General features: G+C 51.5%; 1 protein-coding gene across 1 annotated transcript; it reads left to right on the forward strand.

Moving 5' to 3' along the window:
• Positions 1–22,827, forward strand: LOC124091751 (L-gulonolactone oxidase). Its single transcript, XM_046442946.1, has 12 exons — positions 1–303; positions 1,489–1,590; positions 2,832–2,957; positions 4,376–4,470; positions 6,670–6,760; positions 9,084–9,269; positions 12,771–12,878; positions 13,642–13,718; positions 19,384–19,533; positions 19,665–19,829; positions 21,477–21,567; positions 22,130–22,827. The coding sequence occupies exons 1-12, from the start codon at positions 301–303 to the stop codon at positions 22,256–22,258; spliced, it is 1,323 nt and encodes a 440-aa protein (XP_046298902.1). The 5' UTR covers positions 1–300; the 3' UTR covers positions 22,259–22,827.
• The last annotated feature ends 3,766 nt before the right edge of the window (positions 22,828–26,593 follow it).

A 26,593-nucleotide genomic window follows, 5' to 3' on the forward strand; every position in this document is an offset into this window, starting at 1 on the left:
TGTTGGGGTCGGAGCTTGGCCTGCTTCCAGAGCCTCTACCTAAACCCTGCCCTGCCTCCTTTCTGCCTGAGAGGGGCTCCCAGGAGGGGGCAGGGCCCAGCTGCTGTTTGTACTGGTGACCTAACTCCTGCTGGGGGTGGAGCCCGTCCCACACACTCCCTGCCTTCACCAAAGCCCCTTGGTGTGCAGCAGCAGGGACCCAGCCTGAGCTGCCCCAGCACCAAGGCTGCTGCACCTCCTGCCCAGGGCTTTGTTCCTGGAGAAGGTCGGAGACAGCTGAGGCCCCTGACCACCGCAGCCATGGTAGGTGCTCATGGTGTGGACAGTCAGCCCATCTGTGCTGTGTCCAGACTAGAACTATGACCCAAGTGTGGGAGGGCAAAATTATGCCACATTTGGGGCCAGGGGAGGCCCTATGGACCCTCCTGACATAAACTTGAGGCTCTGGGGGAGGCGTTGGGGTGCAGGGAGAGGTGCAGGGGAGGAAGGCTGGGCTGGACTCAGCACCTTCACTAGGTTGCTGGGAAAGTCACCTCACCTCCAGGGCCTCAATTTTGGCTGCTGAAAACAGGAGTAAGATCACCTAGTCCATGTCACTAATGTAAGATCTAAATAAGTCAGGAGCTGTGGTGCACACCTGTAATCCCAGCAGCTCAGGAGGCTGGGGCAGAAGGATTGACAGCTGAAAGCCAGCCTCAGCAACGGTGTGGCTCTACGCAACTCAGTGGGGCCCTGTCTCTAAATACAATACAAAAAATAGGGCTGGGGATGTGACTCAGTGGTCAAGTGTCCCTGAGTTCAATCCACAGTACCCCCCCCCCCGCAAAAAAAAAAAAAATATCTAAATAAGATATAAGAATCCCAGCACACTGCCCTATAACAGTGGTGTCCAACAAAGAGAGTCTTTTCTCCAGGACTTGGTGCTGTGGGTTAGGGGCCAGAAAGACTCTGCCATCGAGCCTCCCAGATGTGCCCCTTCCCTGCTGGAGAAGCCTGGTGGGGAAGCTGAGAGCCAGGAGCTGCCATTCCTCTTGGCCACCAGGGCTCCTGCAGTCCCTTCTCTGGGCCTTGCTCAACTGCAGCACTGCTGGATCCCTCAGAAAAGTGCCCAGAGCAGGGACCACCTTGGGTCCTGCCTTCTCGGGCTCTGCCCTTGAACTCATTTAGCCCCCTAAACCTAAGAATGGGCAGAATTTTCCATGCAGCTGTCCATCAGATCAGAAGATATCAAGGAGACAATATCAGGGGGCCCTGCATGGAGACCCACAATTTTAGAGTTTCCAGTGCATGTTTGATCTTCCCAGTGCATGTTTGATCTTAGGTCAGCCCCTGACCTGAGAGCTGATTAGGGCAGAGAGGAGCCTGGGCCCACCACTGCGACTCGGCTTCCCTCTCCACAATGGTGGGGAGTAAGGGAGACACAATCAGGCTTGAATTTCAAAAGCCTGTTTACTTGGTGAGACACGCACAACATTTTTCCTTGTACAGGTTCATGGGCATAAAGGGGTCCGGTTCCAAAACTGGGCAAGGACCTATGGCTGTTGCCCAGAGATGTACTATCAGCCCACATCTGTGGAAGAGGTTAGAGAGGTGAGTATCCATCTCTGCTCTGCTGCCCTGGCAATGGAGAGGAGGCTAGAAATGGGACTCGCTAAGATGCCACCCCAGCCCCAACCCAGAACTGCTGGCCAGTGGCCCCTGCCCACCTCTAATCTGCATAGCCATGTCCCAAGGACCTCAGATCTGCACTCGCTGCTCAGTGCTCTTCTGTGATCTGCACACATGCACACACACAGGTGCACAGACATGTATGCACACTGTCTCATCCACACTCACACTTGCATGGATTTCTGAGAAGAATCAGCAGGTAGTAGGGAAGAGCACTGAGTGTATGAAGGGAAGAGCATCTGTATAGAGTCCTGGGTGGTGGCTGCAGGTGGGGACAGGGATGCTGGCAAGGCAGAGTGGCTTTGGACTGATCAGAGGGGCAAAAGACTCTATTTGAGGGAGAGAGAGGGAGCTGGGGATGTATGGTGGTTCCTAAGCAGACTCCTGCCCTGTGAATCACAAAAAGCAGGAGGTATCCCTGCCGGAAAATGGTGTGACACAGTTAAACAGGTGTCTTTATTGTAGAGCACGGTGGCCATCAACATGCCGCACAGCAGGGGGGAGGGGGAGGAGCTGGCGAAGACCAGCCCCTGCACAGCATAGCCTGTGCTTCCTGATCTCAGAAGACTGTGAGCGCTTTGTGGAATAAATCATAAGGCCAGTGTTCTGTAGCACAGATAGGAGGCTGTTGGAGCAGGGAGAAGACAGTGAACAGACTCATTTAAATGACATCATTCATCCATTTATTTCTTCACTCAACAATCTTTAGATGCCACCTATTTTTGCCAGGCCTGGAGTAGGCTCTGCAGGTTCAAAGTCAAATGCAGTCACTGATATTGTCCCTGAGGAGCGCTAATTGGAGCATGGAGGCAGACCATAGGTCCTTGTAGTCAAGCTAAGGAGCTTGTGTCTTATCCTTAGGACCCTGGGGCGCCCTTGGAAGGTTTTGTGTTGGTAAGGATATGATGGGGTTTGCCTCTAGAGAGCCCTGAGCTGCAGCAGAGAGAATGTCGGAGTGGCAGATTGGGACGGTCCCTTGGATGTCTATCCAGGACCGCTTCCAGGCCCATACTCTCTTTCTTGTGTGACCTGCACAGCAGTCTGGAGTCAGGCGAAGTCCCTCAGGCCTGGTGCATCTCCCGGCTGCCTGCGCCCCCTGCAGGTTAGGCCAGGATCCTGCAGGTTCTCCCGCTGCCTCTCTGACTCTTGTATTGTCCCTGCAGGTACTGGCCCTGGCCAGGCAGCAGAACAAGAAGGTGAAAGTGGTGGGTGGTGGCCACTCACCCTCGGACATTGCCTGCACTGATGGCTTCATGATCCACATGGGCAAAATGAACCGGGTTCTCCAGGTATGGGGGCCCTGGGCTCCCCCTCTGCTGGCCCCAAGCTTGACAGCCTCAGCCTTCACCCAGACCCCAGGGCACATGCTCCTCAGCCTTTCCCCCCCAGTTTTCAACACCTTGCCACCCCTGAGCCCCCAGAGTAACACCCTGATCCCTGGCCTTTTCTCACACACTCCTCACTTGAACCCTCCCTGGATTTGAGGACGCCTCAGGTCAGGTCGTCCTAGTCCCTTCGGCCATGGAGAAGATGTCTACTCCCCTCCCCTGCCAGAGCCTCCTCTCCACTTTGCTAGAACTGGAGCAGGGAATCAGATTCCCAAAAGGCAGACTTGCAACGACAAATTCAGAGAGACCTGAAGTGGCACTTACCTAGCTTTCGAAGTGGAGAAATTAAAGATCAGAGAGGGTCAGTGACGTGCCAGCCAAACAGCAGCAAAGCTGGGCACAGACCCAAGACTGACACAAGCTCTGAGCTGGGATGCTGTCCATGCAGTTCAGAGCCTGTACTTGGCACCTGCCAGCAACTCAGGCTCCTGCCCCTTGTTAGAACTTCTTTTCTCACCTGCTTCGGTCAGCACCCCTAACCTATAATTTTTGGCAAATAATCCCCTCTCCAAGCCCCCTAGAAGGATCTGAGTTTCTCTTACTGTTTCCCCATTTGCTCAGGCTGACAGTCTCTAACTCTTAGAAAACATCTGGGCTAAGATATCAGCCATGGCAGTAATTAACTCTGATTGCTAATTAGTGAGGACTGAGCTCTAGCAATTTATTTTTACTGAGCTCTGTGCTCTGGGTCAATGGAAGGAGCATGAGCTTTGGAGTCCAACAGATGTGGACTCTCATCTCGGTTCCGCCACCAGGGTTTGTGTGACCTTGGGCAAGTGACTTCAAATCCATGAATCTCAGTCTCACACCTGTAAAATGCGGAGACTCTCCTACTGCTCAGGGCCACTGTGGGGATCTCACGACAGCACCTTTGTTGCTTGGTTGGGCATCAAACAGATGCTAAGTCTCTGCCCTTCCAGTCTCAGCCTTTGCCTAGGTCTTCCCAGGGTGAGATAAATGGAGAATCTGAACTCCATTTAGGAAAGTCAGGACCTAGGGGAGCAGGACCTCTTTAGTTGTTTACTTTGCACAGGAACACAAACAAGTCCCACTGTCCCAGTCTGTGCAGGTGGGCAGGATCCTCGTTCTGGCTCTGCGGTGTGAGCCTGGGCAAAATACTCGCCACCCCGGGTGTGCCTCTTCTCCTCCACCCAAGCTCCAGCACCCTCAGGCCCCATGCCCCTTTAGGCTGCCTGCAGCAGGAGCTGGCTCAGGCTGATCACCAGCTGGGACAGACATTCATGTTCCCAAGGAGCCTGGCTGCTGAGGTGAGGCTGGGTAGGGGCCTGGTGCCTCCCAGCTCTGCTGGTCTCTTGCAGGTGGACAAGGAGAAGAAGCAGGTAACCGTGGAGGCTGGCATCCTCCTGACAGACCTGCACCCACAGCTGGACAAGCACGGCCTGGCTCTGTCCAAGTAAGAGCCCCTCCTCATTCCCAGGTGGGCCAGGGCTGCCTGCCACCCCCTGCACTGGCCTGGGCCAGACATTGAAGGATCTGGGGGATTCGAGAAGAGTGTTTCTCAGGGTGCCCTTCTTTCTCTGGATCCCCATTCTTCCCCCTCAGGATGTCTGTCTCTTCATCCCCTATGGGTCCAGGGGCTCTTCTGTGGGAACAGAAAGCAGCAGGAGTTGAGTTGAACCTTACAAAAGAGTCTTGACTAAGGGTGTCACAGTGGCGCATTAAGAGTGCCTGAAAATTTTCAGTAAGCAACTCTAGTGATCAAAACACAAGGATATGCAAAATAAGCACTCAGAGGAACAGAGGAGCATGGGGACCAAGCCACAGGGCTTCCTGGCCTGCCCATCCACGGCCTCACTTGTCCCTCCATCCAAATGCGGCGTTTCCATCGAAAAAAGTCAAATGCAGTCAGGGGAGTAAATCTCTGCATTTCAACCATTAGGAGACGGCTGTTTGGTACATTAGTGTAGCAATCTTGTTGCAGCTGGAACTCCACCACAGAAGCCTGAACTTGGCCTTGGTGCCCCAGTCTTATCATAGGGCCTGGGCATCGCAACTCCTTTGCACTCTGGAAACCATCTGCTCCTGCCCCTCTCAGGGTCACAGCAGTGCCAACTGTCCTGGAGTGTCTGCCCTGTGTGGACCTCATTCAGGCCCTGGAGACACAAAGCCTAGCAAAGCCCAGCCCCACACATAAGGACTCCCAGCCAGGGGCAGACAGGTGCAGAAACTGTCCAGCCCAGTGCAAGACGGCAGCCTCCATGTCACCCAGGTGGCCAGTGCACTGTAGGCCTCCAGTTGGCCCCAAGGTCAGGCCGTGGCAGGAGGGAAATGTGTGAGAGGGTGGGAATCAGAGCAGGGTCCCTGCAGGAGGATTCAAAGATAAACTAGATATTAATCAGGAAAAAGAAAGGAGGAAGGGATCCCAGGCCAAGAGAATGGCAAGCCCCGTTATCTCCACCCTCTCCAGGCCAAAGTTGAGACTTTCTTCCCCTGGGTCCCTCTGTGAGGGCCTCCATTTACCCACCTTGGTATATTCAGAAGGAGCCATATCACCAACTAACCCAGCCATCGTGGACACGGGTAGACAGGAAAGTGAGGGGGTAGGGCGTGGGTAGGGGAAGGCTAAATAGTGCTTACGTTTCTCTCATCCTCTTCCTGTTCTTCCAGGGCAGCCCCCAGGGCTCATCTCCTCTCCCCAGGAAGATATGAAGGGAGGTTTTCCAGTCTTTGTTAAGTGGCCTTGAAAGTAGGATAAGTTGGCCTTTGTCCTCTTGCAACTGGGGCAGGGCCAGGCCAAATGCCACCCCCCATTTTCTCCTGGTGAGACCCAGGCCCAGCCCATTTCTGTATGGGACCATAGGCTACCTGGGTTGCTGGGTAGCCACAGTGTAGCCCCATGGCCCTGGCTGTCCTTGGACGGTCACTAAATATTTGTTTCCTTCTCCCTTAAGCTCGTGTCGAATGTCTCAAAAAATTCCCAAGAAGTTAGTTTTTGGGGTTTTTTTGTTTGTTTGTTTGTTTGTTTTTAACTCCTGTTCCACTCCTCTTCCTTGACCCTGAGATCCAGGCAAGAGTTTCTAATTCCCACCCCCACAGCACACGCCTCCCGAAGGGTGCTGCTCCCCTATGGGTCTGTCCCCTGTGCCCACAGAGCTCCTCTTACCCATTCTGGGGCCCGGAGCCCCAGGCCGAGGGATACAAGCTTTATCCTGGAGTCCCCAAGGAACCCCCGCAGGTTTCCCAGCAGAGAGTGGTGGGGCCCACTCGTCCTCTCTCCTCATAGCTCCCACCCTCCTGGGCTATGTGTGTGCTTGGAACCACAAGACTTCCCAGGCTGGCTGCAGAGGAGTCTGTGAAAGCATGTGCCATCGCCAGTGGAAAGATGTGGGTGGATGGAGGAAAATGGTCTTGTGGATTGGAGACACCCCAGACCCCAAGCAGGCAGCCTCCCCCCAGACTACACCAGGCCCCCCGGCTCCTCCACCAGTCCACTGAGATGAGGCAACCGAGGCACAGAGAGAAGCAGGGCCAGCCGTGCTGCCTAGGCCAAGGGTAGATGTGGGTAAGGCCTCCACTCAATCCAGGGGGCCTGTTGTCCTGAGAAGCCTGACTGGTCTCTGGTGTCCCTCTTACTCCCTCCTGCTGAGTCCAGCCTGGGAGCTGTGTCAGATGTAACAGCAGGTGGCGTCATTGGATCCGGAACCCACAACACAGGGATCAAGCACGGCATCCTGGCCACTCAGGTGGGTGCCTTGCTGCCATAGGCAGGGCAGGCACAGCGTCTGCGCACCTCGAGCTCGGCCCATCTCCTCTGTGATGGAGGGAGACAGGGGCCCTCCAGGGATGGGAGTGTTCAGTTTAGCAAATGGGGTCAGGGATCAGGACAGCAGCCTGATGACCCATAATAGAGCCCATCCAGGTGGCCAGGGATGTCTGGCCTTTCCATAAATACACTTCTTGAACTTCATGAGGGTCCAGCTTGGGGAAGGTCTGGGGCTCAAACCTGCAGTCAAAACCTTACTCCACCACTCCCTGGGCCGGTGCACATAGGTAGATTGCTCAGCTTTTCTAGAAGTTGCTGTGAAAATCATCAGCTAAAATGAAGAGTGAGAGATGGTGTATGGGAAATGACCCTTAGGTAGCACACAAGAAATGGACAGCCACCAAATGGCAGTTCAGAGGATGCTGTGTCCAGAGCCAACCTTCCCGAGTAAATAGCTTTAACTTAACAATCTGTCTTAAGAGGGGCTGATCTGCAGGTGGGTAGAGTCCTCCATGGACTCTGCCTTTTCCTGCTCAAATCTGGTTTACTGCCCAGGAGAGCCCAGTGGTATCAGGGGCTGAGGACAGCATGAGAGCCACCCCACACACACACACATTTGGCGGTAGTCCCAGCCCATTGTCCAGGACTGATGTCAAGCAAGTTTCTACAAAATGATGAGCAGAAAACAAAAGCAATCCTGAGAGAGCATACATCCTGAGAGAGCATGCAGGATTCCCCGGCCACCTCTCTTCGGAAGCCCTGGAAGCCATATCTGGAAACTATGGGGAGTTGCTTACTATTGGATTTTGCATCTCAGGCCTATGGCAGCTGACAACTTTAGTGTCCACTCTACACTAGGCAGATATCCTCAGGTATGGCACATTCTCTCTTTGAGTCCTCGCCCCACTTTCTGAGATGGTTGTTGCTATTATACCCATTTCACAGTTAAGGAAACAGAGATGAAAGAACATGAAAGTCCATCTATAAACACGGTGTCCACCCTTCATGGTGTTTAAGTCCCATCGAAGCATTGCACAGGCCAGTTCTCATCTGCTGCTCTGGATCTTAGACAGAATCTGGTTTTTGTAAAAATTAACACGATGTCCTCACTCCCACAGATGCCACCATGCCCCATTTCTGCCAGTTTCTCCTCTCTGGTCCTTGGTCACTGTTAATCAGAATTAGTTCGGCTGTATCTTTTCTCTCATGCTGAGCCACCGAGCCACCAACTACATGTCAGAAGCAATTTCCATCCAAATTAGCAGGTAGCAGAGCGTGGAGAAGGCCTTCAACAGTGGTGAAAGAGCGTCCCTCTGGAAATGGGGGTCAAGGGTAGAGATGCTGTCACCCATTTCTAACCAAAGTTCGAAGTACTAGCAGAAACCCCAAGTGTCTGGTTGGTGTGGCCAAGAAGGAGGGTGGAGTTCCTCAGGAAAAGGGGTCCCTGAGGCAGGGGAAGGCCCAGCGTGGCCAACATGTAGACCAGGAGTAGCTGGGACCTGGCTGAGTTGGGACAGCAGGGCTGGCCTGACCCAGGGACACACGTGCTCTTACTTTGCCTTCTGTGTTAGCCAGCTTTTTGTCACTGTGACCAAAATACCTGCCAAGAATAACTAGAGGAGGAAAGACCTAGTTTGACTGGGTTTCAGAGGATTCCGTGCATGTGGGCCAGCTCCACAGCTGACACAGAACAGCAGGTGGGTGTGGCAGGGGAAGCTACTCAGCTCCCGGCAGCAGAAAGCAGAGAGAGAAGGGGCCAGGGACAAGGTCAAACCCCCCCCCCACCAGGGACCTCCTTCCTCCCACTAGGTCCCGCCTCCCCGATGTGAATTCAGCTACAAGCTGAATGGATTAAATAGATCGACCCACACATGATCCAATCCCTTCCCCAAAGCCCACCTCTGGACGGTGCTGCTCTGGTGACCAGGTCTTTAACACTGGACCTTGGGAGGACATTCAAGATCCAAACCATAACCAAGCAGCTTCCCCGGAGCTCTGGGCAATGGCAGCCCCGTCCACCCCCAGAGCACCTCTGGGCAGGGAGCCTCCCTGCCTCCTGGCTGCGAGGCACAGAGGGTGAGGCAGCCATTCTCAGAACATATGGGATGAGAGCTGCTGAGGGCTGTGCCCACCCGGACCCAGCCTGCCTTTCCTTGCTCCCCTTCTGCTCTGAGACTGAGAGGCCTTGGTCTGACAGGAGACAGGGCGCGGAAGTCCCATGTGGTCCTTTGGGTGAGGCAAACAGGAAAGTGGGGTCAGTGGCCTAGCAGGGTTCTGAAGTGTGACTCTTCTCCTACTGCCAGGTGGTGGCACTGACTCTGATGACAGCTGATGGGGCGATTCTGGAATGTTCCGAGTCCAGCAACGCAGAGGTGTTCCAGGCCGCGCGGGTGCACCTGGGCTGCCTGGGAGTCATCCTCACCATCACCCTGCAGTGCGTGCCCCAGTTCCACCTGCAGGAGACGTCCTTCCCCTCAACCTTGAAGGAGGTACTGTCCCTTGCTCACCACTGCTGAGCCTCAGGAGAGAAATGGAGGACACTTCAGCAAGTCAGCCACATCTCACTGACAGTCCCCATGGTCCCCATGAATTATGGGGTCTGACCTCATCACCCCTTTCTTTAGCCCTGGGGAGACTGTGGCCTGAGTCCTTTGGGCAGTAAACCCCAGAGGAACTGCAGCAGGTGGCAGACAGGTGGGCAAGAAGGGGGCCTGCCCCAGGGGACAAGAGCCAGATGAGAGCCAGAAGAGGACACGTCCAGGATTCCCTGTGCAGTGGAAGTCTCCACCATCATGGAACCGGGCACCCAAGAATAGCCTGTTTAGACTGTCCCCAAATACAGTCCCATTCTGAGGAACTGGAGGTTAGGACTTCAACACAAGAATTTGGGGTAGAAATGGAGCAATTCTCAACCTGCAGCAGAGGTCAGGAGTCTCCTGGGCAATTGACAGTGAGAGTGTGGACCACCCCAAGAGAGGGGTGTGGGTGAGAGGGGAAGGTCCTTGGACACAGGAGCACTCAGGGAATGAGAGGGTGAAGAGGGATTGTGAAGGAAACTAGGCCCAATCAGACAGGAAGGAAGACAGGAAGGAGAGGGCCGGGTTCCCAAGGCCACAGGGGCTGGCCTCCATGTTGGAGGGGCCTCACAGCCAGTGCTGCAGGGGCTCAAGGATCAATACCCAGATCTGAGTGATCCTCAGGAGGCCATTGCTGACCTCCATGAGAACAGCTTTAGTAGAGCACCGGCAGGTTAAGGGGTGAATGAAAATCGCATGTAAGGAAGATATGGGCAGTAGTGACCTCTCCCGGTCAGAAAGGGGCTCAGCCCCACCTGGCTTTGAATTTGATTTTCTGCCTCTGGCTTGGGTTGGAACTTAATCATTTTGAAGCTGAATATTTTGACCCAGAGATAAAGGGATTGCTTCTTTTTGCCTGAGCACCCCATGTTCCTTTTCAGATAGCAGAGCTGCTGAGTCCTTTGACACCAGGCCACCCTCTATGCTCCCCTTTGGCCTTACTGAGATGGGTTGAGATTCCCGCCAAGTCCCTTTTCCATTAGAGCCTCACCTTGGGCTGCTTCCCCACCCCAATATGCACACCATCACACACGTGCACATGCACACGTGTGTATACATGCTCACTCGTCAGCTGACAGCTGTCCATGAGCCTGCAGCTCACCTCCACATGGAGACTTGTAACTTAGGACATTCTTGAAAACTCAAAGTGAAACTTTTAAGCAATGTTTCAAAGTTCCCAATTTGATAAGTTTCAATTGTTTCCAAGTTCCCAGTGGCTTTGATTTTAAAAGACTATGATGACTTCTAAGAAAAAACAACTACAATCCCCTCTGATAAAACAGAACCCACAAGTGCACACACATATAATCACACAACAGAAACTCTCAAGAGGAAGGAAATGGGCTCTGGGGAGAGGCAGGCCCCTGATCCTGGCTGGGCTGCTTTCTCTGGGTGACCTTGATCCTGTGCCTCAAACATCTGGGGCCTCAGTTTCTTAGTGTTTTACAGGTGAGGTTGGACTTGATGTTCCCGAGGTCTTTCAGGTCTGACATCCTGTGAGCCAGTGAAGCGCTTGGATGCAAAACTGTCCCCTGTTGTCCCCCTCTGCTGGGACAGAGGGCTGTGTACTGCATTACTATGTCCCTCCTTTGGAGCATCTGCTGAGAGCACTTGGGCCTTGTCCCCGAGGAGGACAGGAGCCCACCCAGCTCATCCTCCCAGGGTGTGGGGAGCGGGATTTCTCTCCTCCCACTCACGGGTCAGCCAGTGTCCTTGGTGGCTTCTCCTTCCTCACTGCCCTTGCACCTCGCAGAAACAGTCCCCAACTCCTCCTGTCCCCAACACCTACCCTGCTGACAGGTGCATGCCGAGTCCAGGGTCTAAGCCAATCCTGGACTCTCCGGGCTGGATATCCTGGTCACACCTGATTGGCTCACAAATGTTATCCCCTCCTCTTGACATTTATCCCCTTCTTCTTGCTGCTGGGTGATCCTTCTGCAGTGCAGAGATCTCGTCTGAGGCATCCGTTGCTCCCCCAGGATCCATGAAGTACATGGAAGTGCTCAAGTAACTCAGTGGGGGTGGTCAGTTGATCAAGACCATTGATCATCCCTTTCCAAGATTTTCTCCATCTCCTCCCACCCTGGCTGGATGGGGCTCATCTCTGATCCAGTTCTGTGCCCCCCTATACTGGTTCTCCTAAAGACACCTCAATAAGGTTGTTGGGTGCCGATCAGAGTCCTATGAAAGGAAGCAGTCATTCTCAAGCCCAGAAAGGGTCAGAGTCAGCTGTTTCATGATACAGGACAGTAGGGTGAGGTCAGATGTTGGCCCAGTTCTGTGAACGTGCTGCTGAGAAGGAGCTGTCCTTGTGCCTTTTTACAATAAATTCTCAGCATTGTCCACTCATTGTAGCCTGGTTCACGTGAAATCATAGCAACTCATTCCCAAAAAACAATCCCATAGCATTATTACTCTAAATTTGAGGGACAGAACCCACTAGAAACCTTCATGCCAATAGCTAGCAAAACAGCAAGACTAAAGTCCTTTGATGGTGCTCCTAGGAAATCCTTGATCCCAGGGACCCTCGTTCTCCAGACAGGACAGTTTGCAAGTCCTGGTGGAAGAGTTGGGAAGGTGCCACCAGTCAACAACCACTTAGTGCTGGATGAGCACCACAGAGTCACTGTGCCTAGTTTAGTGCTAAGTCTCCCTTCCATCATGGAATCATCCCAGGTGGGAAGCTGCATAGGTGTGTTTCAGGAACCAGAGCTGAGAAAAGGGGACCATTACATTCCCCGCTGGGATTTGGGACTTGAATCCAGAACTTGTTCCAAGACCAGAGCTCTTCCCCCAACCCCACAACTGGAGATCAACCCCCAAAGCTATACTTGGTCACAACTTGACCCATACCTGCTTGATGGGTTTCAGGAAGATGATTCACCTGTGACATTATTTCAATGTGTCAATGATGAGCCACTTCAGAGCAGTTCATTAAAGAACTACTATGCATCAGGGGATAAGAAATAATGATAATGGTGATAGCAATGATGACAATGACAATATAAGAGTAACTGTTCTAGAAACTGTAGTGTATGCCTACCTAATGCTTAATATGTGCCCGGTATCACATTAGGCACTTCCTAGCCATTAGCTCATTTAATCTTTGTGACAGTCCTGGTTCTACAGATGAAGAACTTGAAGCAGAGTGATAAGTAACTCTCCCAAACTAGTAATTGCTTAAAGTAGGACCACAAGAAGTCACTTGTGTCCTCTAAACTATTTAGGGAAGTCATCATGTAAGTGGTCCATCTTAATACCCAGCATATTTGAAGACTCATTCTGTGCCATTTGGCAATGTGTGGGCAATCTTAAGTATTTCCTTTTGCCAGAGAGAGACAACATCTGGCCCCTGATTTCCAGTGTTCACCTTCTGTGACCACCAGTCTCTTCCCTTTCCTCGTGCTGTTCTAGGTCCTGGACAACCTGGACAGCCATCTGAAGAAGTCCGAGTACTTTCGCTTCCTCTGGTTCCCACACAGTGAGAACGTCAGCATCATCTACCAGGACCACACCAACAAGGTAGGTATGGCGGTGCCCCTGGCCCTGCCCAGCGTCTTGGAAAGGGTTCTACCCAGCCCCAGAATGACTGACACTTCATGCCTTCCTGACGGTCAGGGAGCTGGGAGTATGGCTGAGTGTAAGGAAGCGAGCATCAGGGCCAGAGGGTGGAGGGAAGGAGAAAGGGGGCCAAGTGGGACCCAGTGTATCCAGAGGGGGACCCTTAGGGTGTGTTCAGAGTCAGCCTAGATGTAGGGAGAATGAAGCAGAGGACAGGGTAGGACAGGTGAGAGTCCTAGACAGCTGGGCTGGACCTCAGAAACCTTTCTTATATCTATTCTTATATCTGTTGCCCCCACCTCCAATCATAGAGTTGAAGAAACCACTAGTTTGATCTCATCCATGTCCTTGGCCAATGGCTGCTTCTCAGAAAACAAAGCCATCACCCAGATTAACCTTGAGGGGGCCACAACCCCTCCTGTTGGGGGCAGCACAGGTTCATAAAGGGTGATTGCTGGACCTCTGGCTTGTGGGCTTTCCAGAGGAAGGACAGATGGATGAACATCTTTGCCTTGTGCAAAGTAAATGAATAAACACTTGTAGAAAAAAGCATGAAACCAAAGGTTAGAGCATAGCACCTGGCTGTGCCTCTAGGAGGGAAGGCTTTCAGCTGCACCCCCCACTCTCACCCCTGCTGCCTTCCTGCACAGCCACATCCCAGACACCAAAAGTCAGGAGGCAGCTCAGTCCTGGCACTGAACTGATGACACATTCTCCTTCCCAGCCCCCCTCTTCTTCAGCCAGCTGGTTTTGGGACTATGCTGTTGGATTTTATTTACTGGAGTTCCTGCTCTGGACCAGGTAGGAATGCAAAGGAACCTTTTTCTGCAACTGCCATATGCTGCTAAAGATGTAGCTCATCAGAAGAATAATGCCCCTACCTTTATGCATGCAAGTTGTGTCTGTCTCCTGGGTCTTGGCAGAAGTTTGCATCCCTGGATGCACATTTGAATCACCTGGGGAGCCCTAGGATCACCTTAAGGGCAATGGAAGTCATTAGAAGAGTTTGAAGGAGGAAGTATTTTAAAATGAGCCATCCAGCTGCCAGGAGGGATGGCTGGGAAGGAGAAAGAGGGAATATGAGAAGAAGCTGCAAGCCCACGTAAATAATGCCTATGATGAGGTGGTGACTGTGGAGATGGAGAGAAATGCATGAATGAATGGATGGTGGATGGATGGATGGATGATGGAAGGATTAATGATGGATGGATGATGGATGGATGATGAAAGGATGGATTATAGATGGATGATACTTCATGCCATCCTGACAATCAGGGAACTGGGAGTATGGCTGAGTGTAAGGAAGCAAGCAGCAAGGCCAGAGGGTGGAGGGAAGGAGAAAAGGGGCCAAGTGGATAGATAGATGGATGGATGATGGATGATGGATGGATGGATGGATGGATGATGGATGATGGATGATGGATGGATTATGGATGATGGATGATGGATGGATGGATGGATGATGGAAGGATGAATGATGGATGGATGATGGATGATGGATGAATGAATGGATGGATGATGGATGAATGGATGGATGGATGATGGATAGATCCAAAGTATATTAAAACAAAAACAAAAAACACATGGTGTATTTAAAAAGTTGAAATGTCTAAACCTAAGAACAAATAAATAACAGATGTGCCCAGGCATTGATGAAATCATCTCCAGGCTCCTTAATCAGGGTCTACCTGGGACTGACCCTCTGTCAGTCACTTTAACAAAGCGAGTATCCCAGTGGCACCAGGACTGCAGATTTATTTCCTAACGGTGCATGGCTAAGAGTAGGAGACATAATACTGACACATAATGGGCACCATGTGGAGATACTTCATCCTGGGTCAACCTTCCAGTGACAGGAGATAAGAAAATGGAGAATTTCATTTTGTCCCTTCTCTGATGTTGACATCTCCTCTCCTCCTGGAGGCAATTCCACTTGTTCCCAGGCCAAATGAAGAGTTTCCTCTCATCCTCCCAGAGTCTTGTGTGCATTCCCCAGGGGTGGTGTCACCCTGTGATAGGTGCCTGAGTACAGTCCATCTTTGCAATGAAGTGTCTGGCATCTGATGCATAAGACTCATTCCCTGGGTTTGACCATGAAAAAATACAGTAGGAATTAGTCTCCATCTAGAGTCCAACTTCCTGTCTTCAGATTCCTGCTGTTCTACATAGCAGGACTGGGCAAGTTGCAAAATGTTTCCATGCCTCAGTTTCCTCACCCATAAAACAGAAATGGTAATAGTATTCATGACAGAGTTGCAAGGCCCCAGTGAGATCAGGTAAAACTCTTAAGCAACCCTTGGCCCATGGAGGATGTACCAAGTGTTGGCTGTTATCCTTTGCTCTGAGAGGTGCCATTCACTTTTACCCTACTTCTGGCTCCTGTCTGCCCAACTCTCCCCTCCAGAGGACACTGCTTAGGGGCCTGTAGAACCAGATGATTAGCACATCTAGGATGAGCACGTTTGTCATCTATTGGTCCTCAGGTCATCCTAGCCCCTCTGCTGGATCTCCCTCAAATGCATCCACTCCTCTCTGGTGCTGCACCCGGGCACTGTCCTTACAGCCCCACAACGGCTCCTTTCTTCCTCCCACCTCACCCTGCACCCTCCACCCAGTAGCCAGGCTGACCATTCCAAAAGACAAATTAGATGATATCACCTCCTGCCTCAAGGCAAATGGGAGCCTCATTAAACTAAAATTCTCAAGCCATGCAGTGTAGCCTTCTAACTGGGCAGTTTAACAGTTCTTTGTATGTTCACAGTGTTGTATAACCAGGCCCTCCGTCTAATTGAACATTACTATCACTCCCCTTCAGCATTCCCCAACATCCCAACCCCAACCCTGGAAAACACTGTTCCCTGTCCCTATCAATTTGCCTATTGTGCACATTTCATGTAATGAAATTAGATGGTATGTGACCTTTGTGACTGGCTTCTTTTGCTTTGTGCATTGTTTCCAAGGTTCTTTGTGCTGCAGTATATGTCACTATTTCTTTCCTTCTATGGACAAATAATATTCCACTGTAGGGCTAGACCACATCTTGTTTACTGATTCTTCAGTGGATGGGCATTTGGATTGTTCCCACTTTTGGGTGCCCCTGGATAATGCTGCTGGGATTTTCATGTATAAGTTTGTGTGTGGACTCATTTTCAGTTCTTTGGGTACATGCCTAGTAGAGGAATTGCTGCCTCCGATGGCAATTCCATGCTTAGCTTTTTAAGAAATTGCCAGATTTCCAAAGGAACTGTACCAATTTATAAGCTCACTGGCAATTTACGAAGATTCCAATTTCTCCATATCCTAACAAAGTCATCCTGTTTAAGGTGGTATCTCATCGTGGTTTTCATTACAATCTCTCTGATGATAATGGCATTCAGCATCTTTTCATGTGCTTATTGGCCATTTGTGTACCACATTTGGAGGGAGAAATGTCTAATTCAGATTTTTTTGCCCATTTTAAAAATGGATGATTTGACTTGTTACTGATGAGTCTAAGAGTTTTTTAAATATATTCTGGATCCAGTCCCTTATCAGATATATGATTTGCAAATATTTTTTCTCATTCTATGATTAGTCTTTCTACTTTTTTAATAGTGTTTTGTGAAGCACAAATAATTTTAATTCTCGTTAAGTCCAATTTATTATTTTATTGTTGTTGTTTTGTGTTATTGTCTCTAAAAAAAAGTCCTAACCCAAGATTATAAGGATTTTCTTCTAAGAGTTTCATAGTTTAGACTTTCAGCTCTTCGGTTGCTCTGATAATTCTCTATGGTTTGAGGTAGGGATTCAACTTCACTCTTTCCTTGTGGATACCTCGTTGTCCCAGCACCATTTGTTGAAAGGCTGTTCTTTTCCCATCAAATTATCTTTCTACTTTTGTTAAAAATCAATTGACCAAATATGTCAAGGTGATTTTCTAGACTCTCAATTCTACTCCCTTGATCTATAGGTCAGTCCTTAGCCTTCACCATCTCGATTCCTGCAGCTTTGTAGTAAATTTTTATTTGATTCAGGAAGTGGGAACGGATCTGAGTCCACACCCTTCACCGGTTTCCCCTCTTGCCTTGTTAGCCTTGGGATGAAATCACACTTTGCTCCTGGGGTTGTTTCTCCTTCTCCTCCTCTTCCTCCTCCTCCTTTCTTCTCCTTCTTCCTTCTTCTTTTTGGTACCAGGAATTAAACTCAGGGACACTTATCCACTGAGCCATATCCCCAGCCTTTTTTAAAAAAAATATTTTATTTAGAAACAGGGTCTCACTGAGTTACCTAGCGCCTCACTAAATTGCCGAGGCTGGCTTTGAACTTGCAATCCTCCTGGCTCGGCCTCCTGAGCCGCTGGGATTACAGGTGTGCACCACAGTGCTGGGCCTGGGGTTTCTTCTTCCTCCGAGATCTTTCTCTTGTCCACCTGGTGGGTTCCCAGTTACCCCTCCACCCACAGCTCAAACCTCCCACCTTCACTATGCACTCCAGTGAGTTAGTCCCCCTCCATGCTCCTCACCTTTTTAGTGATCACAAAGTTGCCTCCTTGAAAGTTCTTGGTCTTTCTGTCCAGCTCCTCATGACCATGCAGATGGCCTCCTTCATCCTGTATCACCAGCACCTACTGCAGTGAATCATTAGTGGCTCCAGACGGTGATTAGAGCCAGCTCAGCTCAGCAGGACCCTGAGCTGGCCGGTGCCCATAGGGTCATGGTTGGTGGCTCCCCCAGGCCCAGCACTGGCTGTCCCCACAAAGAGCCTCTGGACCTTGCCCCTTGGCCCCATGCCAGGACTTATCCCCCTCTGGCACCCCCTGCCCCAGCTGTCAGCTGCCAACCTGAGGTCTGCTTCCTCCGTCTTCCTTCCTGTCTTGGCCTCTCTGCTCACAGCCCTGAACATACACAAGACTATACAGCTTCAAGGACACAACCTAGCGCTGTCCCAGAATGGGACCATCCCCACCTTCCCACGTCCCTGAGCCCTGAGAGCTCATCATGATGTAGGAGAGCCAGGGCTTCAGGGTGTCAGGATGACCAGGCTGGAATGCATGTCCTGGCGGTCCCACCATCAAAGGCAAACATAAATATTAGCCAGGACACAGCCCACCCGAGAGCTTCCCCTCCCTCCCCTCCACCTGGTCAGATGCACAGGCCCTGGGCGAGATGCTGCTCCAGCCTGGGGAATTTCCTTTGTGTTCTTCCTTTCCAGTCTAGCCATGGTGAGCATTTAACTCGTTTATAAAGAGGAAAAAGGACCTGGTGTGTGGGGGCCTGCCTGTGTGTGTACATACAGGTTTTGGCGAGTGAGTTTCCTGGAGTGGAAGGCCAGGTGGCAGCTCCTTCCTGGCCCAGGAAGCGCAGAGCCCTCCCTTGGTAATTACCTGGACAGCTCTAGCTCTATTTCCAGGGACAAGAACTTGGGACTGGAGACCCCATCCAAGGAACTGGTCCCCACTGACCACTTAACTCTACAGCAATCCAGGCTTCCCAAGGTGTGGAAGGAGGGTGAATACCACAGTCCAGCAATGACCTGCTGAAATTAAAACCCCTCCTGCCCTTTGCCCCGACCAGCTGGTGAGGTTTGAGACAAAGACATTTATTGCCGTGTGGTCTGAGGTGGCAAGAGGCTGAGAACAATCTGAATAGCCATTAATAGGCGAACCATGGATGAAGGGTACAGGGTTGCCACTGGAGTCCTAGACCAAGGCCTGTCTCTGGGATCCAACAAGTCAGGTCCTACCATCGCCCCAAGCCAAACTGAGAGGGCACTGGTGGAAAGCATGCAAGGAACTTTCATCACCATAGTTACCCAGGAAGACAAGGGACCCGTGTCCTCAGCCCTGTCTTCCAGGGGCTGACAGTGACTGTTTTAGAAAAGGGAATGGAGACAAGGGTGGGGGATCCACAGAGCCGGAGGGCACAGCTGCTAGAGCAGGTGATCTAGGCCAGGTGGGGCGGGGCGGGGCCCCACCCCAGGACAGGAGCCTCCCGGTCACCATAAGAAAGCTCCTCGTAGCCAGGCATGGTGGGGCACACCTGGAATCACAGCTGCCCGGGAGGCTGAGGTGGATCACAAGTTCAAAGCCAGTCTCAGCAACTTTGTGAGACCCTGTCTCAAAATTTAAAAAAGGGCTAGGGATTCGATTCGATCCCTGGTACCAAATCGAGCTTTTCTTGCCTGAGACATAGTTTTGATTCTTGTCTCAAGAGCTTAAACCATCAGGCCTCTTGCTCCTGGAGTCCAAGGTGATGTGATGAGGCCCTCCCTCATGAAGTTACAGTCCCCTCACCTGGTTGGCCATGCGGCCACTGAAAATGGTTTAGAGCCACAAGCTGCAGGAGGGATTTCCAAGCTGTAAATAAGCCACCAAGGCACCCGAGTGTTGAATGAGTACCTTGCATACAGCTGGCACACAACACATGCAGGTATTACAATTATGATGCCCCCTCAGCAGAACCCAATGTGCCCTCCCCGTCCCCTCCAGCACCTTCCTGCCTTGCCTCGTGGGCTGGATCAATCGCTTCTTCTTCTGGCTGCTGTTCACCCGCAAGAAGGAGAACAGCAACCTCAGCCACAAGATCTTCACCTACGAGTGTCGCTTCAAGCAGCACGTCCAGGACTGGGCCATTCCCAGGTAGGCCTGTCCTGGGGCAGCTGTACCCAGTGGGCCACCCCAGAGCAGAGCCCTGTCACCACCATGCAGAGCCTGGGGGTTCGCCCCTTCCTCTCTGAGGTCTGGCTTCTGTCCCCCTGAACTGAGCGCAGAGAGAAGACCAAGGAGGCCCTCCTGGAGCTGAAGGCCATGCTGGAAGCCCACCCCAAGGTGGTGGCCCACTACCCCGTGGAGGTGCGCTTCACACGGGGGGATGACATCCTGCTGAGCCCCTGCTTCCAGAGGGACAGCTGCTACATGAACATCATCATGTACAGGTGATGGGCTCACGGAGAGGCTGGGCCAGGTGGGAGGAGGTCCCCCTGGATTTGAAAGTGCCCTTCCTCAGTGTTTCAGTGCTGGCTCGGACGCCACCTTCTCTAGGGGGACTCTGCTTATTCTGACAGCTGGAGACGGTCTCTCTGTCTGAATTCCTTATGATACTTCCTCTCTGTAGGCTCTGATGACATAGATGTGGCTAGTCTATATTATGTTAATGTAATGTTCATATTGCTTATGAATTAATATCAATTAGGAATAACTCTGATGCAGATATTATGGAATGACAGCTATAGTCCACCTCATGAGCCCACTCTGGTCAGGGATCCTGACAGCCTGGAATGCCGGGTTAAGAAAGATTCCGAGGCTGGGTATCAGTTTGGCAGGAGAGAGGATCCTGCTTGACACCAGGTGCCTGTGTGCATGCACGTGCCCTCTTGATGGCTCTGCAAGGCACATTCCCAGGGCTGCACTGTCTTCATCCTTCTGGGCGGGGCATCAGGCTCCAGGAAGAGGCTCCTGTCCCTGGGGAGTAGAAGTTCAAACATTATAAAATTTCTGCCTCCCCATTCCACCTCCGTCCATCACTGCCCTTCTGACTGCATGAGAACACTACCCCCTCACCCTCCCTGAGTGTATTTCTTCAGTGTAAGACCCAGCCTCGGGGGGGGGGGGGGGGTCCAGGGGATGATTCAAGAGAGCACTGCTGCTGAGGGCATCCCAAAGAGCCAGGACAGAGAGTTTCTGGATGACTGATTAAAGGGGCAGTGGCTCACATCAGAGAGGAGCAAACTCCTGGTGAGCCCCGCACCCCATCCATCTGTGGCTAGTCTATATCTTCTCCCTACCTGTGAATTCCCATTCAGAGGTGAGGAGGTCGGCGGGGGAATGCATCTCAACATGTTCATCTGCATCTTTAAAAATGAAGTCAGACTTTTCTGTCAGGCAGTCAGTCTGACTTGGCCAGTTGACCAGGCGGTGAGAACTGGGTTGTCCATTAGGTCATATGAGCACGTTCTCCAGACCTGAACCAGGGTATCCTGAGCTTCCAAGGTTCTGTTAAAAGATAGCTAAAGCACTGAGCATGTGTATGGAGACACACACATACAATCATGCGACACTCAACAATGGGGACATGTTCTAAGAACTGTCAGTGGGTGCTTTTGTCATTTTGAGCATCACTGGGTACACTTAGATAATTCTAGGTCGTACCGCCTACTGCTCCCCTAGGCTATAGTTCAGCCTGTTGCTCCTGGGTTACAGACCTGTGCAGCACGTGGCTAAGGAGGCAATTGTAACACAATGGGCTTTGTGCATGTAAAGGGAGCTGAACAGAAAAGGCACTGTCTAGGTACTAGGTGACAGGAATATTTCAGCTGCATCATCTTATGGAACCACCCTTGTATATGTGGCACAATGACTTTCAGATACCAGTTAATAATACACAAGGGGACATACACTCTTCAGAATTCTTTGGGGATAAGCAATGCTCTGGAGACGCTGGATAGCCGCTGTCCATGTCCTGGGGGTAGAGTCAGCCTTAATCCTCACCCCACATGCCAAGACTGGGTAGGTAGGTACCTGATGACTGGGTTGGATGCAGGGCAAGGGCAGGGCTCACCTCCTTTTGTCGTCCCCCACCCCAGGCCCTACGGCAAGGATGTGCCTCGGCTGGACTATTGGCTAGCCTACGAGACCATCATGAAGAAGTTCGGGGGCAGGCCCCACTGGGCCAAGGTAGGACTCCTGGGCAGAGCAGCAGGGCAGAGCTGTGAGCTGTGGCTTCTACCAGGGGGCGCCTCTCCCCCTGTTCCCCCAGAGCGCTCCAGGACAACCATCAGAAACGCTGCGGCTGATCCTCCCCCACACTCAGGTCCTCTCCCTGCGCTCTGTTCCAACACACCAGGACTGCTGTGCTCTCCGGTCTTCAGAGAAATGCAGGCTTTCGCTTTGATTCTCATAGGAAGCTTATGAGCAGGATTAGGCACAGGCATCAGTGAACCCATTTAACAGACAGGAAAGTGAGGTCGCTCCATGGCACTGAAACCACAGCCCCTCCACTAAGGCACGCTGCCCTTGGCAGTGGGAATAGCAATCCAGGGCTGCATTGTAGCCCCTTCCTGCTGTGCCTTCCAGGACCCTCTCCCTTCTGTTTGGTCTCTACGTAGTGCACCTGCATGTGCGTCTGGGGGAGGGGTGTTTCGCACACAGGCTTGGGGACTCTGGGGTGGCTGCTTTGCAGCCCTGCTGAGCTGCAGGCACCAGGGACAAGGCCCGCTGCTTCTGGTTGTCTCCACAGGCCCACAACTGCACCAGGAAGGACTTTGAGAAAATGTATCCTGCCTTTCCAAAGTTCTGCGCCATCCGGGAAAAGCTGGACCCCATTGGGATGTTCCTGAATTCGTATCTGGAGAAGGTGTTCTACTGAAGCCGTAGAACCCCTCGCCTGTCCTAGCCCGCCTTGATGAGGGTGGAGGCCCAGCGTCCCCCAACAGAGGGCAGACCTCCCCTCCAGACCCCACAGCCAGAGCTGGGCTCCCGCAGTCTCCCCTCCTTCCCTCCCTTATCCTCACAGCGCGCCCAGAAGGAGGTGGCCCAGCACCCCAATCCCTGTTTACATCTCCGTGACCTCCTTTTCCTACCCCTGTAATCAACACACCTGGGAGAAAGGGGCAGCCCAACATAGCGTGTTTGTCCAGAGGTCAGAGATTCGCTCATTGGCAAGGTCCACCTGCTGGCTAGCTGGGAGTGAAGTCCCCAGGTCTGCAGCTGCAGGGGTCCCTCCGCAGCCCCCTTAGCAGGTGTGTGGGCACAGAGGTGGTGTGGACCTCTGCCTTCTCTCCCACATGAGGCTCTTTCAAATGCTCAGCTGACTGCCTGCCTACAACTGCTCTCTGCCAGAAGCCTCAGACAGCCTGGGTCTGTCAGTCTGTCTCTTTCAGGGGGTGTTTAGGGGGGACCCTCCTCATTCTCTTCTTAATAAAAACTAGCAATTGATTCACTGTGTTCCCTCCTCTTCGCCCCCAGGGTAACTCTGGGAGCAAGGCTTGCTCCACTGGCCTCCCTTCTGGGGCCTGCCTCGGAAAGGTTTCATATTCCCTCTGGAGTGAGTTTGCCTCTCCCTACCTCTGGGCAGCTCCTGGAGCGTGCCTTGGTGTTCTCGGGGACCTACTATGCACCAAGTGCTTTGGGGGAATTAAAAGAAACTTAAGATAGCTTTCTGCCCTCGAGAAACATACACTAACCATCTCTCTCAAGGGGTTAACATCTAGAATACACAGAGAACTCCTTTGCTTTGCCAACAGAAAGGCAATCCCACCAACAATAGGCAAAGGACTTCAACCTCAGACATTTCTCTAAAGAAGATACACAAATGGCCAATGAGCACGTGAAAGATGCTTAGCATCACTTACTTAGGGAAGTGCAAATAAAGCCACAATGAGATACCACTTCACCCCCAGGAGGATCAATATTAACAACTATAAGGTTTTTAAAGAGCAGAAAATAACAAAGTGTTGGTGAGAACCTGGATCTTGTGTTTGGAATCCTGTGCTCTGCTCATGGGATGCAGAACAGCACAGCTGCTGTGGGAAGAGGTGTATTCCAAGAGGAACGGAAGCAGGATGTTACAGGGACACGTGTGCACCCCTCTTCACAAGAGCCAAAACGTGGAAGCAGCCCGAGTGTTGCTGAGTACATGAATGGATGTGCAAAATGGGGTCTGTATCGACAAGGGAATGTCATTCAGCCTCAGCAAGGAAATTCTGGTACTTTCCATGACATGGATGAACCTCGAGGGCATGGCACTGAAATAAGCCAGTCACAAAAGGCAGCACAGCACGGGTGTGATTCCATTTAAATGAGGTGTCTAGAGAAGGCAAATTCATAGACAAATAGAACAGTGGTTCCCATGGACTGCAAGTAAGGGCCACGGGGACGTGGAGTTGAATGTGCACAGAGTTCGAATAGTTTGGGAAGTTGAAAACAGTGTTGGGCATGGATGGTGGTGACATCTGCATGACTGTGCAAAAGTTTTTCTTTAAAAAAAAAAGTGCTTAAAATGGTAAATTTTATATTCTGTATTTTTTACTCCAAAGATTAATATTTGAGTTGGGAAACACAATGTGCCAAGAATGTTCAACAACGGGAAGGAGGACTATGATGCCGTGTCAGAGAAGTGGCCCAGCAAACCTTCCTGTGCTGCACAACAGGGGGGCTCAGCCACAGGACCTGAGTCCATGGCCTGGACAGCAAGCTCTGTCTGCAGCAAAACCAGCTGGGGGACTTGGGGGTTCACTGCACAATGAAGACGCAGAGCTCCTTGTTCAACACTGGTCAAAATCTCAAAGGGATGACAGGAGAACATTAGGCAAAGCATGAGGCCCTTATGAGCCAACTCGGGGCCTCACCTGGCAAGGGCCAGCCCTGCCCAGAAGTGCATGCGGCAAGGTGTAATGGTTACTTTTGTGTATTGACTTATAAGACTTTAGTATCAAATTATTTAACCAACTACTCATCTACCTATTGCTGTGAAGGTATTTTGCAGTGGTGGCTGAACTTTATGATCAGTTGGCCTTCAGTAAAAGCCCCGACCCTTCATGTTATGGGTGGGCCTCACACAATCAGTTGAAAGGCCTTCAAAACAAAAATTGAGATTTTTGAGAGAAAGAGGAATTTGGCCTCAAGACTATGCACAAACACCAGCCTCCAGACTTCTCTGCCGACTTGGGGCCTGTGAAAGAACATGAGCCCCTGCCTGGAAAGGAATCTCTTGACATAAATATATACACTGGTTATTTTTATCTGAGAACACTCCCTGATCCATAGGCTAAAAAATGGGTTGATGAAACTTATAGAACAGAAAGAAAAGCAGGTTGAACACTGCTTCGGAAATCATTAAGTCCAAGTCACCCCCACTCACTCTACAGATGAGGAAACCGAGGTTCCAAGAGGTGAGAAAACTTGCCCAACATCACATAAGAAGCTGAGAAAGACAGTATCTCCAGACTTTTCAGCCCCGTAGCCCTGTATTTTAGAGAGCTTACACTTTAAACTCTATGAATTTTACATTCTATCCCATAATATTGTTGTGTTTTAAAATTCTGAGTAATGTTCCATTTTCCCAAATCTTGAAATGACATTTCTGGAAGGAGGGCCATGCCTGTCCTGTGGACTTCTGGCCGCCCACGCCCGTCCCAGTGGAAGAAGTGTAGCTGGCCCAAAGGCTGGAGAGGCTAAACCTTGAGGTTCAGTGAAATCTTACACAATTCAATGTTCTGGAAAAAGTCCTTCCAATTACCAGGGAAACTGGCTGCCCTTTTTAGTTCCGCCTTTCAATAGATGTGATTCATTCTTTTGTTGATTTGGGATCTCTTGATGTCTGAGGCCATCTTTCCAGAAAATTCTCCTTCCAGAGTCCTCTTGACATTAAGCTGTGTGCCCTAAGCCCATGAGCTGGGCTCCGGAGGGCGCTGCTGATCTATCTGGGTTCTCTTTCTCCCCTTTCCCTGCTTCCTCCTGCAGCTCCCCTTCTTCTTGCCTTGCCCGGCTCCCTCCCTAACTGGCTGAGTTTGAGGTGCTGCCCCCTGCTGGCAAACCCTCTCCTCATCTCTAAGACTGGACTGGAAACACAAGAAGCTGGAAATGCCAGCAGCATCCAAGAATTGGAAATGGAGCAGAGGATGAGGAACTGCGCACCCAGCCAGCAGGAGCTGCTCTCGAGGTTGAATTTGGGGTGGGAGGTCGCACCCCAAAGGGCAAAAGGAAACAGCAAATCCTGCCATTTGTGGCAGCTTCTCCTCTCCAGGTGGGCCTCTCATCCCTACACTCTCCTGAGAAAAAGAGGGGTCCAGGGGATGCAGCCACTTGACCACCGCTCAGAGGTCTCCCCACCTGCAAAGACATAGGATAATATTTAAAGACCCAGGACAGATGCCCTTCACTTCACCAGGTGACTCTGGAGAGGGGTAGCACAAAGTTAGCAGAGTTGACCAGGCCACCTGCATGGGAGGGCATGGAGGACAGAGACGCTAGGAAAATTCTGAGCCTTATATAAGGTCTTATGACCTTGTGGTCAGCAAAAACCAGCTGAAGCCCACCTTCAGTGGGAGCCACAGCTCAGTGGAAGGAAGGAAGGAATCCCTCTCTGATCATTCAATGGCAGACCCTGGAAGGGATTCAAAGTTGTCCCTGGTGGTGGCTATCTGTGCCCAGGAGAAAATCAAGCTGCCGGACTCTGACCTGAACTGGCTCAGCCTGCCAGACCCAGCCCCAGGAAAGACACAGAGAGGGAGGAAACCCTAGGGGTGGCACTGGGGGCTTGCTGAAAAGGGAGAGTTCCCTAAGCCACCGCTGGTTTTAAATTTAGAAGGGATGTCCCAGAGCCACCTGGAAGGAAGGTGTGACTCTGAGGCCTCCAGTTACTAGAATAAAAACACAGGCAGGTGCTATCCCAATAATAGGAAGAAGAAACCAGAAAAACCATTCTGAGCACCTCACCCCCCAGGCCAGAGTGTCATTAAGGGGGACTATGAACTACAGGAGGAGACAGCAAGTCCCTGAGCCTTGCTCCTTCAGCCATGACTGTGGGTTTTCCCTGGAACATTTCAGAGGTCAAGAGAGGACCAGGCATTTCCAAAAAATTCCAAAGCACAATCCCCTAAATTTGGGGTGGTTTTGAATTTTGGCAGAGCTTCCCACCCACGGGATGCACTGACCCACCCAGTGGGAGCCTGCACGGCGCCAAAGGCGATTGCAGACACAG

Source organism: Marmota monax, unplaced genomic scaffold (assembly GCF_021218885.2).
Source record: "Marmota monax isolate L192 unplaced genomic scaffold, Marmota_monax_Labrador192_F-V1.1 WCK01_AAM20220418_F8-fsc00344, whole genome shotgun sequence".
Classification (NCBI taxonomy): Eukaryota; Metazoa; Chordata; class Mammalia; order Rodentia; family Sciuridae; genus Marmota; species Marmota monax.

Excerpts from the sequence above, each read along its gene's own strand:
- LOC124091751 (XM_046442946.1), top strand. Across the intron at positions 2,958-4,375 it reads AAATGAACCGGGTTCTCCAG|GTGGACAAGGAGAAGAAGCA; the intron begins GTATGGGGGCCC and ends GGTCTCTTGCAG. Across the intron at positions 9,270-12,770 it reads TCCCCTCAACCTTGAAGGAG|GTCCTGGACAACCTGGACAG; the intron begins GTACTGTCCCTT and ends GTGCTGTTCTAG.